Source organism: Ursus maritimus, unplaced genomic scaffold (genome assembly GCF_017311325.1).
Source record: "Ursus maritimus isolate PB19 unplaced genomic scaffold, ASM1731132v1 scaffold_22, whole genome shotgun sequence".
Lineage (NCBI taxonomy): Eukaryota > Metazoa > Chordata > Mammalia > Carnivora > Ursidae > Ursus > Ursus maritimus.
Genome location: NW_024424675.1, coordinates 6,161,353 through 6,176,978, shown reverse-complemented (window position 1 = coordinate 6,176,978; position 15,626 = coordinate 6,161,353). Strand labels below are relative to the sequence as shown.

The following is a 15,626-nucleotide window of genomic DNA, read 5'->3' as shown; positions in this document are numbered from 1 at the left end:
CATATCTGCTGTTCAATAAGGTAGCCACTAGTCACTCGTGGCTGTTAAGACTTGAAACATGGGTAGTGTGAATGAAGAACTAATTTTTAATTTTATTGCTAGCTGTGGTTATTGGCTACCATACTGGATAGCACAACTCAACAATCATAGATCTAGATTAATTACAGAATGAAGAATATCAAAATTAATTATTTCCCAAGTATATAGATTTGTTGCTTTTCTGTTGAAGAAGAAGACAACAAAATATTAACTGTTATTTGTATAAGCTTGTAATTTTTTGAGAAAGGACTTCAGAAAACAAGACCGAGAATAAGTAGAGCAATGACTAATTCCAAATAATTCAAATAGAATCAAACTTTGGTTACAGGCTTGGTCAAATCATTGCCAAACAACCTCTTTAAGAAAATTATTCAATTGATTTATTGAATTTGCTTTTCACTAACATTGTCAAAGGAGTTGTTTTAAATCTTAATATTTTTAATTATAAAAGTAATACATGTTCATGATAACAAACTCAAATTATACCCAGGTGTACAAAATAAATAGGAGACTCCCACCACACCATATCTAAAATTCCCATTCTCCAAAGATAATTGCCACTAGAAGTGGAGAGTCTTTAACTTTTTTCTTTGAGCACATGTAGAAACCAAGACTTTTCAGGTTAAAATGATGGCTTTGAATCTCCTTTAGACATAAACAGTGAGGGAATTCACATCTTTGCAGCAAACATCAGGTTCTGCAACATCAAGTACGAACTCACCGGAAGTTGTCTGAGGCAATACTTAGGGATCATAATAGCCAAAAAAGGTTGGGAAGTAAGCATTTTTTTGAGGAAATGTGATCAGAAAAAAAAAAAATCATGGAATGAGGCTTAAAACAGAGCCAAAGGACTGTAGAAGTGAAAAGGTAGAACTCTTTACAGAACAAAATTTGAAGTATGGAAAGATTCTTTTAAAAAATACTTAAGATTTTGTTACAAAATCCAAATTGTTGCCATGATCGCATCCTTTGGCATTATGTTCATTTCTCAGCTTCACAGAGAATCACTTAGAGCACCTGGCTAAGTTAATCCTAATGGCAGAGGTCACAAATGGGTGTCTTGGACTTTGTGTGTCTTGCAGTGTTTGTAAATTTTTTATTTACACTGTCATTGCCAACTTACATCATCCATATGTATATGTACATATGAACTGTGTATACAAACATATGTAGTCCCTAAATATAAAAACCACTGCATGAAGTTTTTTTCCTCAAAAAATCAGAAAACTGGCAACACCCTGTCCCCTTTCCACATGGCAACAATTTAGACAGGGCAGGAGTTCCCCATGTTGCCCTAATCCCCACCACTCTGGTCTAGCACAGATCTGGTTGGCTATGCTCATGTGTATGTCCAGGCTGGGCTTATGGTCCCTGTCTGACCTGGCCGACTCCTGACTCTTCGATCCATATGGATCATTCTCCCTCAACATGAAGGATCAGGGCAGGGTGTCAAAGATGGAGGCCCTGGTCTGGGTTTGATGTCCTGGGCTAGCTCAAAATAGTGGGGTGGTTTGAGATCTAAGCCAGCACTCTGGACCTTTAGTCATGTTTTCTTTTCCCCCAAAATAACAAAAGGTTCATTTCAAGGAGGAACACTACTCCTACAACATACACAAAACTACTTAATTTTAATCTGGACTGGGAATCAGGAAACATGGATTCCATTTCTGCTTACTCATTCTGGACAGATAAAGGTAGTCCCGAATCAAATGGGAAAAATAGTGCTTTAGTTCATAGCAGTTTTCGAGATACAGATCCTATGGAAAATGGAAATGCTGTTTGTAAGTTAGTTTGAACACTGAACTTGTGTTTTTTTTCAGAACTTAATTTGATCTGTTTTATGTGTCCACTAATCATCTGATCACAGATGATTTTTATCTATTAATAACCTGATAATTGCTCTACCCCTACACCGCAATGCAAAACAGCAGAAATCATCCTGTCTATGCTGGTACTTTCAGCATAGACTTTACCACACTAATCAGTTCATGAAACTCCGTGTTCTGAAAGTGGCCACGGTCAGTGAATTTGTACAATTTGGCTTCCAACCTATCAGCCACTTCTTGTTGTTCCTTCCAGGGAAGGAAAGGATCATCAGTGGAGCCAAACTGCACAATGTGAGGGCAGTTGGCTTTGATCTTCTCCCACTGCCAGGGACGGCTGAAGTATCCTATGGGAAAAAATATATACATAACCTATTACCACCCATGGGTAATTTCCATTCTAGCCATCATAAAATATCTAGTGAAGACCATAGCAGAGACACAAAGAATCAGAGCCTAAGTGTAAGTTAGAAGTCCTTTAGTGTTCAGGGGCGCCTGGGTGGCACAGCGGTTAAGCGTCTGCTGGCATCTGCCTTCAGCTCGGGGCGTGATCCCGGTGTTATGGGATCGAGCCCCATATCAGGCTCTTCTGCTATGAGCCTGCTTCTTTCTCTCCCACTCCCCCTGCTTGTGTTCCCTCTCTCACTGGCTGTCTCTATCTCTGTCCAATAAATAAATAAAATCTTTAAAAAAAAAAAAAAGTCCTTTAGTGTTCAGATCTGTAGAGCTTCATACCATAGCCACTTGGGAAGGGGAAGTGCATGGCTCAGATAAAATCCGGGTTCAATGCATTAGGAAGGGGTCCATCGCCTCTCAAAGGACCTAATTTGTATCTAAAGAAGGGCAGTAAATGTTCCCATATGCTACTAGAGGTTTTTTTAGCCGATCCAAAAGCCAGTGCTGTTAAGCCTGAACAAGCACCCCTGTGACTAAAGGAAGGGCTTTTCTGTGTTGAGTTCTACCTTCACACTTACCACTGGCTCGCTCATTTTCATCCCCCAAGTCAGAGGTATACGCAGACACTAACACAATAGCATATACTCGGTGTGTTTCTGCATACCTGGAGAAAGAGAAATGTCAGCGAATACTTAATGTTAAATCTGACTGCCAAAAAGTAAAAAAAACAAAAAACAAAAAAAACCCAAACACCTGAAAACTCATTTGATTTAGCTTACAGAAAGCAGGCGCTGTCAGCTGTTGGGTTTAATATGAAAAATAGAAAGGAAACTACAGAACTACAAGCCCAGCGGTTAATGGCTTACCCTCGGCCACCTGATGAGTTTCTACTCATTTTTCAAGACAGTCCAAACCTCTTTGGTAATCCTTTCCAAAAAAACATAAAAAGTGTACTCATTCTTTGATGTGCCTATTAACCTACCTTCAGTATGCATCGGCATTGCTTTGTGGGTTAACCTGTAGATTCAGTCCCACAGCATCTGATTCAAAGGGCTGGTGCGAGGCCGAGGAATCTGCGTTTTAAGAATTGACACCTCCCCCAACCCAGATGACAAATGCAAGTGATCTGTGAACCATATATTAAGAAATTCTACACCATGTGGAAGTGTACCTCTTTTGCCACACACTCCGCATTGCACTGTAGTAACTGTGTCATATTATATCTATCTTCCCCAATAAACCTTCAGCTCCTTAAGGGCAGGTGTGAGTCTTCTTGATCTTTGTGACTCTGGTGCCTAGTACAGTGCCTGGCAAGCAGACACTCAGCTAACTACTTGCAGGAAGTTCCCTCACTCAGTAAAGACTAGGCTAGGGAAAGATGTGGAGTGGTAATAGCTTCCAGGGCCTCTATGCCAGGAAAGATTAAGGGTTAGTATTTTGTTTTCAGCCTAAACTTTTTGCCCAACCATTTGTTTTGAAAAATTTCAAACCTACAGAAAAGTTGAAAGAACAACAAGCACCTAGATTCATTCATTTTACCACATTTCACACCTAAACATGTCAACACGTATCCCCTAAGAACAAGGTAGTCTCTTACACAGCCACAGTGCCATTATCACAGCTAGTACATTTAACAGAGACGGTAATACTATCTGTATTCATTTTTCCCCAGTTGTACCAAAAACGTTCTTTACAACTGCTTTTCAATCCTAGCTCGAAGATCATGCACTGCATTTGGTTTTCATAACTCTCTAGTCACTTTTAAAATTTTTGTTTTAAATGACATTGACATTTTCTCAGAGTTCAAGCCAGTTGTCTTGTACATCATCCCCTAAACTGAATTTGGCTATTTTCCTCGTGATTAGACAGAGGTTAAACATTTTTGGCAAGAATGCTACATCAGCAATGTGTCCTTCCCACTCCATCACATCAGAGACACACAATGCCAGTGTCCCTTTATTGGTGAGATTAAGTGTGATTACTTAAGGTGATAGATATCAGATATCCTTTGTAAAGACATAATTGTCCCCTTCGTGATTAGTAAGTAATCTGAGGGGTGGTCCTCCGTGACTGTACCCATATCCTGTTCCCCTACAACCTTGTACCCCATAGTTTTGGCATTTATTTTCTCCTTGCCTACCTTAACTTGAGAAGTTAATTTTTAGAAGGTTGCAGACAGTCCTGCACTAAGTTTCAGGGATCTTTAAAAGAAGACATAACTTTAGTAGCCAGTGGCCTGAGAAAAATTCAGCTGGCCTTGAGCTGGTACAGCATAAAGGGATTTCTTCGTTTTCTAGACAACCCCTAGCAGCTTATAAATACTAGGACTGTACAGAAATTCTGCAGCTCCACATTGGGAAGCATTATCTCATAACTTCGAATGGTGTGACACCAGAGATTATGGAATCTGGCAAGGTTCTCTGACATGCAATTCATATGACATCCTGAGCAACTGCTTGGGACAAAGGGCTACACAAAAACTATTCTTTTGTCATTCAGCCTAGCACATATGGAAAAAAAAACAATCCTATTATGCTTACTCAGCCAGCTAAGTCCTATCCTCTAGGCCTTATAAGCCTAAAGGGAGAGACATGATATTCTAACCGAGAGCATCAGGGAAGCGCCATGAATCCTAAGGAGTGGGAGGGTTGCAGGGTGGGGTAACAGCCTCCATCCTCCAACAAATATTTACTGAGCACCTACCATATTCCAGACATTCTTACAGGCACTGAGGTTTCAGTGTCAGAGTGAACAAAGTCCCACCCTCACAAAGCTTACATTTCTACTGGCCGGAGACAGACAAGAAATAAACAGGACACCAGGTGGTGAAAAGTGCTATAGATAAAAAGGGGGATACTAAGTTACAAAGGGGAGAGGAGCCAATGGGGTGAAGTTGCTGTTTCATTTGAAGTGATTAGAGAAGGCCTTAGTGGAAAGAGACATAAGCGTAGAGACTTAAAGAAGAGAAAGCCATTCAAGTATCTAGGAACAGAGTATTCCAGGTAGAACAGTGGCAAGCGCAGGCCTAAGGCAGGTGCATACTTGACATGTTCAAGAAACTGCAATGAGGTCTGTAAACCAGCTGGAGCCCACATGGGGGGAGAATTCAGCAAGGATCGCACCTCATGGCTGCAATGGCCCCAGAACTGTGGCCTATGATGACAGTCTTCTCATCACAGTGCAGCTCCGTCTCCATGAAGGGCAGCCAGATGCTCTCTCGAGCTGTAACTAAGGTTCAGGGTAAAGAAAGAGTGTCATTTCATAGGGACAGTCTTATAGTCTAATGCTGTCCCACCGTTCTAACCGATGACTACTCAGCACAATTTAAGAACTGCAGGACCAAATAGGAGATGGGGCTGTTTTAATAGAGCCAATGATGTATGTGTTGCTGTTTGAAAGACTCAAATCCACAGTTTTGGTCTATCTGTCTATCTATCTACCCACCTACCTATCTATTTATCTGGTTTTGCTTTCATCTTTCACCATGTTCTTGTAAGAAAATATCGAGGAAATAATAAAAATATAACTCTGAAGCTTTAATATAAACTTTCAAACTTAAGAAAAAAACTCTAGACAACACTCTCAAATTCATATGCATATATATTCTTTCTTTCCAAAGAAGAAATTCCTGACACAAGTCATAGGCACAGTCAGAACAAAAGCGGCAATGTTACATTTTGAAATATTCCAATCTCCTATAGGTGCTGTAAAGTTTTATCATATCTCTGTCTCACTGAAACACCCATAAATTTTGCCTGAAAATATCTGTTGACTTCTAGAAGGGAAAATCGAGTTGCTTGCCAAGTTGAAAATTAAATTTTACCAAGCCCAGGTGTGTTTCTTGATCCTTACTAGAATTTTCTAGAATGTTTTTTGATTTACACCCTTTTCCCCAAACTACTTGCCATCATTCATGCTTAGGTATATATTCCCTTTGGCTTCTCTACTATGATATTCCTGTTCTCTACAAGGAAAATGGTGAGATCAAAACCCAACAAGATGAAGCTACTTAAAAACATGTTTAAAACTTACTTGGGTCAGGCATGTTTTTAGCCAAACACTGGAAACCAGGTATCTATGATATGAGGGGGAAAAAAAGCTATAATAAAGAGCTTAATTACAACTAATACTTTGCTAATAAGAAATGAGACACCTGATATGATCTTTATCAATTCAGTATTTGCTTATATTATGAAATGAAGTGGGTTAAGTGCCATAGGATTATATAGGAACAGACAATCCCTCCTGATAAACTCCATCTATCTGTAGTTCTGTATCTATCCAGCTCTGTAGGTCTCTATATACAGAGACCCAAATCCGCATTTGTACATCTCTGTTTATTGCTGTAGGCATATACCTACAGGGGCATCATGAATGAATACATTCTAGACAAACTGACCTGTAGTCAAATAGACTGTGTGCCAGGGAGTAGGTAAAGTATGGTACAGAAACGCGGTACAGAAAGTTGGAGATCCCACCCCCTTAAACAGCTTTCAGCCCTGATCTTTTTGGTTTGTAGCTCTGGCCTTGGTTTTCAGCCACAACCCTGGAACTTTATTCTAGAAACGTACTCTAGAGCTCTAGAGGATAGCAATCCAGGAAGCAATCCTATTGCCTGCTTATGGAAGAGGTTAAAAAAAAAATATCAAGATGCACAAGACAACTAGAGTTGGTCACCATTTCTATAAAGCTCATAAAGAAGCCAAATTAATATATTGTTCAAAGTATACACACATTATTGCAAAAATACGTTCATTTTTAAAAGGGGCAAATGAAAAAATTTTCCGGATGGTAGGGAAATGGGATGGGGGGACGTATATGTGGCTCCGAAGGCATTATTAATGTTGCAGATTTGAGTTTCGTGATGGAGCCTCGGGTATTCATTACATTATACTTCATAATTTACATATATGTTACAGCTTTTTTATATATTAAGTATTACATATTGATTTTTTAAAAATTGGAGGCAGGGAGCAGAGAAGCAAGATGTACAATTATCTGGGAAGTCCCAAATCTGAACCAGCAGCAGATGCAGGGAGACCGAGGCGGCTCTAGGAGGTGGTGCCTTGTACTCTAGCGACTGAGCCCTCAGAGAAGTCTTCCAGGCAGTTTTACCTTCCAAAATTCCCACCACTAGCTCTAGAGTTTGAGACAGGGCAGCAGGGAGAAGGAAAAAACACACTGGGCTTCGCTTAAGGGGGGGTGTTGGTGGGGGAGATGGGAAAGGGTTGGTGAACTCACGTTCAAACTTCAGTCCTCCGAGCCCTCCATCCCCTCCGGCCCCTCCGGCTCCAAGCCGACTTCCCAGCGCAGCCACGCCTGTCTCTTACCTGCTCCAGCCCCTTCTTTACCCAGCCGTACCAGCCGTGGGTGGCCACATCTCCGCCTCCATTCCCGGGAACAATAACTGCCTTGCTCGGGGAAGCCATGAGCGCAGAGTCCAGTGCCGGCCAGTAGCCGAGCCTGAAGTGCGCGGAGCCGGAGGCTGCATCGCTGCGGAGCCTGCACCGTGGCATTCTGGGAATTGTAGTTCTGGGGCGCCGGTGGGCCCGCTGGTGGACTCTGGCGGCCCTTACTGCACAAGGCGGCCAAGGCAAACCTGGGAGTTTCCACCGTATGTGAACCACCTTTCACTTGCCTCTTACTAGCGTTCTCGACCCCTCCCCGCCTTATTTAGGACCGGCTGTGACATGCCCGGAATATGTTCTCTCTTTACTACAATTGCCATGTATTTCTATAGGAAAGTGTGTTTTTAGTTAAAAATACACAGAAGTAACTTATTTATGTATGAGTTGAGGAGTCCTGGAATTCTTACTATTTTTCCTTCTGATTTCAAAACAGTTGTTAGTATAATAGTTACTATCGGCTCTGGTTGTTATTTTTCATTGCTTTAAATGCTGTCCTTTTAAAAGGTGTCACCACTGGTGTAGGGCACATGGATAACATTCATACTTAAACCAATTTAGAGACTGGGGAAACTGAGGTAGCAGTGAAGTGGTTTACCTATTATAATATTGTAGTCCTGAAATTTTAGGAGCCATTCGTGCCTCATAGATATATCCAAATCTTTTTTCTTAAATATTTTATTTATTTGAGAGAGAGAGAGCACAAGCGGGGGAAGGAGGGGCAGAGGGAGAAGAAGACTCCCCACTGAGCTGGGAGCCCAACATAGGGCTCCATCCCAAGACCGCAGGATCACAACCTGAGCTGAAGGCAGCCACTTAACCCACTGAGCCCCCCACGTGTCCCTATCCAACTCTTCTGTATTGAGGTGGGCAGAAGTGTGCATGTGTGGTTATAAATGGGAATAAACATGGGGCATCTCCATAGCTCAGTCAGTTAAGTGGCTGACTTTGGCTTGGTCATGTTCTCCGGTCCTGGGATAGAGCCCATACGTCTCCCAGCTCAGCAGGGAGTCCTCTTGCCCCTTTGTCTCCCTCTGCCCCTACCCCCTTCATGCTCTCTCTCTCAAATAAATAAAATCTTTAAAAATAAAGAAATAAAATAAATGGGAATGAACAGGAAAGTGTTCCTTCTTCCTTGCGCCTCCCATAGACTTACTCACTGCGTACATCACAGGTGTTTCAGCATCTGTTACTGAGGAACACTCTTAGGCAGTTTATTTTTTGAACAGGCACAAGCAGGTGATCAAGGATACACTGCCCCACCACCACATTCTTTAGGAAGAGCCAGACATACTCTTTATTCTTGAACTTCAGACTGAATTTTCTTTAAAAGGTCAATGTTATTGAATTTTAAATGTAACCTTATTCACTTCGGGAGGAATGAATAACTGAGACACACAACACCATGGATTAATCTCGAAATAATTGTGCTGAGTGAAAGATATGAGACAAAAAAGAGTACATACCATATTATTCCATTTATTTAAAACTATGGAAAATACCAGGGGCACAAGGAAACATTATGAATGTTCATTATCCTGATTGTGGTGATGGACGTCAAAACTTAATATATCGTACAGTGTAAATATGTGCAGCTTATTGTGTGTCAGTTATATCTCAATGAAGCTGTTTACAATTTAAGTATAAATTAAAACAAACAGAGGCATTCCCATAGCCTAGAGATTGCTGGCTTTTTGGTTCAATAAACAATGACACTCCATTACAGGAACTGTGGGCTGAAAAAGGATCTATCCTTCCTTAAGATTTAAGATTTGTCTTTCTTCTCACTCACAAGGTAATTGACTCTTCCTTTGAGAAGGAAAAAAATAAGGTAGTGGCCCCAAATGTCACCTTTCTCAGATTGTTTTTCTTGATAATGATTGCAAAGATTATGTGTTTACACGTAAATCCACCTTGTTTTCTACTTCCTATCTCTTGGGCAAGCATTTTCTGAGCTTGTCATTATCAAAGAAGAAATAGCTTGGTTTCAAAACTAACATCATTTTTATGAATTATAAAAATGAAAATGCACATTTATGTCCAGTATATCATTTGCTAATATTGAGAGAACCATTCTCAAGAACTTGACTAAGCCGTTTTCATTTTTCTTTTTTTTTAAATATTTTATTTTGAGTAATCTCTACACCCAACATGACCCCAAGATCAAGACGTGGATGCTTTACCAACTGAGCCAGCAGGTGCCCCTCATTTTCATTTTTCTGACAGACTCAGCCATCAGCCTCTGGCTCTCTTTCTGAATCACCTTCCTTTGCATGAACTTTTCAGGTCAGAATCTCTTCTTTAGGCAGTTTGTCCCTGATTCTCCAAACTCACTATGCAGGCATTCTACCCTCTTCTGTGGTTCCTTTTCTATTTCTTTCACATAGCAGTATTGTTTTAACCAATAAGAAGAAAGGAAAATATAAGGAAAGGTTCTTTGAGTCTTGAAGGACACATGTGAGTTAAGTGAGAAAAGAAGGGAGGCAACCGATGATGTGGAAATGTTGGGGTTCAGAGCAAAGGGTCAAGAAAGAATTCTTGAAACCTCTTTGGTCCCAAAAGGTGGTTTTATTAAAGCATGGGGACAGGACCCGTGGGCAGAAAAAGCTGCCCTGGGTTTGTGAGGAGCAATTGATTATATGCTTTCCAGTTGGGAGGGGGTTGGGGATAGTGTAAGTCTCTAAGGAATTTTGGAACCAAGGTTTCCAGGACCCTGAGGAGGTCAGGTATTGTTAAGAAAAGATCACTTATTACCGTCTAGTAAAACCCTAGTTGTGAGACCCTTCAGATGTATATCAGTGGGCCATATGCTTGGCGGATGATTGCTAAAATAGATCTTGGGGGTAGCGATAAAGAAGTTTCCAAAGGAATTTTTCTACGTTGAGGGATCTGGGAGGTTGGGATAATGTTAAGCTAAAATTGCCTTTTGCCCTTAGCAAAGTATTAACATCCAGGCAGTTGAGTTCCTAGAAGAAGGTCACTCTGCCTGTTTCAAGGACTTGTCTACGGGCTGTTAAGCAGTAAGGAAATTTTAATTTTTTTCCTTTTGTCTTTGTTCCCACATAAACCAGGTTGTTCTTAGCAGTGAGGAGGGCATGCACGAGGGCACAGAGGTGAGACACAGTACACATAAGCTGGGAGAGACAATTGGTTCAGTGCTGTAGCATTGAGGTAAGTAGATCATGAAGGCCCTTGTACAGTAAGATGAGGCATCTACTTTATCCTGTGAGTGAGGGAATGCCACGTAGAGTTTTAAACACAGGAAGGTCTGGGGCAGATGTGTGACTCTCAAAAATCTATCTGGCAACCAAAGTGAGATTTGGATTTGACAAAATTTGGGGAAAGAGATCATTTGAGGGGGCTGTTGTAGTAAGTCAATGAAGGATAATGGGGACTTGAACTAAGTAGATAGATGGAATTGAGAAATAATTAGAAATAAAAAAAATCAACAGGACCAAGTGATTCATTATTAGTTTCAGGGTTGGGGTGTCAGAGATGTAGGGGAAGAAAAAAGTATCTTTTCCTTCTACCCTTCTAGGTTCTTGGCTGGGGCTCTGAAACAAAAGACATATGAACAAGAGAAAAGCGTACAAATTGATTATTAAGTATGTTTTACATGGCATGGGAGCCTTCATAAGTTAATGAAGACCCAACCAAGCAGTTAAACAAGATTGTTTTTATGCTTAGGTTTGATGAAGAGTGGTAGGTGGTGAGGAAAAGGATATGAGCTAAGGGTAGTAAACTGGAAGAAACTTAGCAAGGTCTGTTTGTTCTGTTCCTCTCATCATCCAAAGGAGGTTTATGCAAAACTACCTCCAAAGGCTGAAGGAGCCATAAAACCAAAGGAAAAGCCTGATAAGTCCAGCTTCACAAAAGATGGCTTACTAAAAGGACTTTAGTGTCTTGGGCGGCTGCAAGATGAGTAGATCTCTGCAACCCCGCCTCTCATAAGACCTGCTTTTTTAGCCCTAGAGGCAGGGGAGTCTGTCCTGGGAGACCACCCCCAGAGGAAATGTTTGAGAATAGTTGTGTCATAGTCATATCTCCAGAGCAGATCAAGGATGTTATGCCTCAAGGGTGTACTTAAGGATGTGGTTAGACAAAAAGAAGGGGGGTGGGCAGCTGTGCTGGAGAAGGCTTCAGATTACAGAGAGGTAGTCATGGTGGATTCATCCAAGATGGCGCTAGTCCAGCTCACACTGCCCCCTTCTGTCTGCAGAGGTAACAGATGTCTCCTCCTGGTAAAGGGAGGGCATCTCTCACATGAAGGTCTTATGACCTGTTTGAAGGGAGACAGGAGAGCTCAGTGGGCCCTTCCTTGCACCTACCCTCTCTCAAAATCTTTCAGCTTAAAATATTTACCATGCCAACATGTCATATTTTGGGGTAGTGTGTCTTGAACCACATCAGAGACAAGGAAGGACCAAGAATAATTCCCTAGTTACTAGGCTAACTGAGAGAAGAATGGCATCTCCAAGTGAAATAGAAAGTCAAGAGATAGGTTGGTTTGGGGCAAGGAGAACAATGCATTCAGTTTAAAAGATAAACTGAGGCACTAAAATTATAAGAGCTTATTTGAACAAAACTCAGTTTAAATCAAATAGCATCAAACCGGCAGTGGTTAGGAGCCCTCTGCCAACAGCAGTCAGGGGAACACTTATATAGAGAAGGTATGGAAGCAAAGAGAAGAAATTATTTGATTGTCCAGTTGGCACTTTGTGATTGGCTGTCCTTAGTGTTTTGATTTCATAACCTCAAAGCATTTATACAGTTACATTTTAGTTTGCTTATGTAGGCTGCCATGGCCTTAGTGCCACATCAGTCTAATGGCCCTCTTGTTCAATCAACTTAACAGGACATATGGAGATTGAGGTGCCAAGAATACCCAGAGATATCCAGCAGGTTGCTGAATATATGAACATATCATGTTAGATAAGTATGAGCCAGAAATATAGAAATTAGATTATAGATGATGAATATTATGTCATGAAAATTGTGAAAGGTTTTGAAATAGTCAAAAGAGTTTACTGGGTGAACCTCCATGGAATGCTGGGCATTTTTTAAAGGACTCCCTTGGGTCATCTGATTGTAAGGGGTGTGTGCCTTTATTTTTGACTAAGCTATTTCACAACTCTGTAGAGATAGAAATTAATTTACAGAATACTGATAGTGATGAAGGATAGTTGGAAGAAAGGCAGGCAGGGACAAGTCCCCCATCTGCCCTAAGAAGAAACTACCCTTAAAAGGATTTTACACCATCCTGGAAGGAGCCCTCCACCCTTTCCCATGTGATAGATGACAAAAACCTGATTGGATGACAGGTGCATGGAGGGTCAATCGGATTAAAACACCTGCCAACAAGCCCATAAAAACCCCTAGACTTAAACTCTGGTGGCAACTCTCTGGGTCTGCTTCTACTTCTTCGAGAGCTTTGTACTATCACTCAGTAAACCTTGGTCTGCTGCCCACCACTCTGTCTGATCTACCCCTTCATTCTTTGAAGAAATGACATGACCAAGAACCACGTGCACCGAGGGAAAAGAAATCCTGCAACAATAGTAATGCAAACATTTCCTATCCATAACAATGCAAATGAGTCTTGTCCACAGAAATGCAAAAATGGATTTTGTGTGTTAGGAAATATGAATCTACAAATCAAATTCTTCCTTGAACCAGTCTGAACACCCTTATTTGTTCCCTCATTAATGAATGAGTTATGCAGAATCATTGACACATGCTCATTTTATATTTATATGAGGGTCAGAATTTTACCTTTTTGAAACTTTATCAGTTTTGAAGATTTTATTTATTTATTTGTCAAAGAGAGCGTGCGCACAAGCTGGGGGAGCTGCAGGAAGAGGGAGAAGCAGGCTCCCTGCTGCGCAAGGAGCCCAACGTCGGGACTCGACCCCAGGACCCTGGGATCATGACCCGAGCCCAGCCGAAGGCAGACACTTAACTGACTGAGCCATCAAGCATCCCTGACACTTTAACAATTGTGAAGGCTTCACGAAGATCCTAATAGGTTCACCTGACAAAACTGGGTAATCATGTTGCTGAAGAACACCTCATGGGCTGCTTAATTAAGCCCAGGCATGTTTTGCTTTTGGCTTCCAGAGTGAACAGTGAATATGCAAGTGGCAATCATACAACAATGTACTGACTCTTATTCCAGGTTTCTTCTCTTTACTGATTTTGTATTTTTCTTTTTGCTTCTGATACATTTACAACCGGTAAGTTTCTCACCATTGATGGCAACAACAATTAGGAATTTTTGTTTTATATTCTGACCATTTGGTGATCTCATTAATTAATCGTTTACATAGATATATTATCTTTTGGATAAGAGAAGACAGATTCTCTGTTGGTCTTTTTTTGTTTGCCTTTTTTGTCTATTTATGAGTTCAGATCAGTCAAGATTTTCATGCTTCCACTGGGAAGGAGAATAGCTCTTTGATACCTGATCTAGTGAGTCTTTGTGTTTCTGTATTCACTTCTGACCCGTGACTAAAGTGGTAGAACCAAAGCTGTATACTCTATGTCTGTGTGTCTGTCTTTATGGCTGTAATCCAGAAAGGCCTTCACATCTTGTGGAGTGTGAAATGTTTACTAAGTTTGGAGAGCTTTAATGAATTAGGTTATTATATCTCTTAGAGGAGCTCTGTTCTGATTGGCTTATTGAGATAAATACACACTTACATAAATCAAATATTCTTGAATTTCCCAGAAAATAAAGAAATTAAACTTCCAGTACTTCAGGGGTGCCTGGGTGGCTCAGTTGATTAAGCAACCGACTCCTGATTTCTGCCCAGGTCATGATCTCAGGGTTCTGGGACCCAGCCCCACTAGGGGCTCTGCACTCAGCGTGGAGTCTGCTTGTCCCTCTGCTCCTCGCCACCCCCGCATAAATAAATAAATAAAATCTTTTTTAAAAAAAACCCTCCCAATACTTTAAGTGTGTAAGATTGTATTTAAAATATCCTCCTCATAAATATCTAGTACTGAAAGTATCCATGTTCAAATAATTAAAGCAAGCCTTTGGCAAATGATATTCTTTTAATGTTTGCTTTAAAAAAACACGGCTGTCTTTTCTTGGTGTAAACTGTAATACAAATGTGTATGTATTTTAATTGAGTTTCCTGAGAGAATAATTAAGTGTGAACTTCCTAAATTTATTCAAGTTTAATAAGTTTAATAACATTGACGTGTTAGGAACTTGAAAATTGTAAATTTGTTCAATAAAACTGAATAATTATTCCACAAACTTTTAATATTAAGAGTAATTATGTAAAAATAGAGAGTAATTATGTTTCATAGTACATGGACTTAAAACTAATTGGTGTTCTGCAGGTAATTTAAACTTTTGTACCAATATTAAGTTGAACTAATTAATGGTAATTCTTAGATGTCTAGATATGTTCTAAGCATAATATTAAATTTATATAGCTTTCTTATTTTTATGTACTACAGAGAGGCTATATTTCTGGGTCAGATTAATAAACGTGCTCATTTTTGTCACTTATAAAAAGGTGTACAATGGCTGTGATAGTTGTAGAAAGTAGTGCTCTATACAGTTACGAGTTTTGTTAGTCTCCTAGGATGCTTGAGTATGACAGCTCTCTACCTTCTCGTACATGGATGACAGGGACGGACACGCAGAGAGTAACTGTGCACTAGTGCCAGTCCCCGCAGAGAACGCGAATCCAACACAGCGAGCGAGAGGGGGAAACCTGGTAGCAACTTAAGTAAGCACTTCTCGACCTGTCGAACTCCCTAATCTAGCGCCGGCGGTCCTACTCTCCCTCCGTCCCGCCCCTTCCCGCGCTGATACCTTTTCCCGGCAAGCTTCAGTTTCCTCCGCACCGCGCCCCCTCCTTTTTCCGGTGTTACACGTCATCATTCTCGCTTCCCGGTAACTAAGGCGATGGGGGGACTTCCTACTTAGGCGAACGGAAGTCATGTT

General features: G+C 40.8%; 1 protein-coding gene across 1 annotated transcript; it reads right to left on the bottom strand.

Moving 5' to 3' along the window:
• Window positions 1–253: 253 nt before the first annotated feature.
• Window positions 254–7,746, bottom strand: RBBP9 (RB binding protein 9, serine hydrolase). Its single transcript, XM_008710033.2, has 5 exons — window positions 7,589–7,746; window positions 6,291–6,333; window positions 5,381–5,486; window positions 2,837–2,922; window positions 254–2,209 (listed from the first exon to the last, which is right to left on the bottom strand). The coding sequence occupies exons 1-5, from the start codon at window positions 7,685–7,687 to the stop codon at window positions 1,983–1,985; spliced, it is 561 nt and encodes a 186-aa protein (XP_008708255.1). The 5' UTR covers window positions 7,688–7,746; the 3' UTR covers window positions 254–1,982.
• Window positions 7,747–15,626: the final 7,880 nt, after the last annotated feature.

Coding starts and splice junctions, on each gene's coding strand:
- RBBP9 (XM_008710033.2), bottom strand. CDS start 7,687: ATGGCTTCCCCGAGCAAGGCAGTTATTGTTCCCGGGAATGGAGGCGGA. Junction 6,334..7,588: donor TAAAGAAGGGGCTGGAGCAG/GTAAGAGACAGG, acceptor CTCATATCATAG/ATACCTGGTTTCCAGTGTTT. Junction 5,487..6,290: donor TAAAAACATGCCTGACCCAA/GTAAGTTTTAAA, acceptor CCTGAACCTTAG/TTACAGCTCGAGAGAGCATC.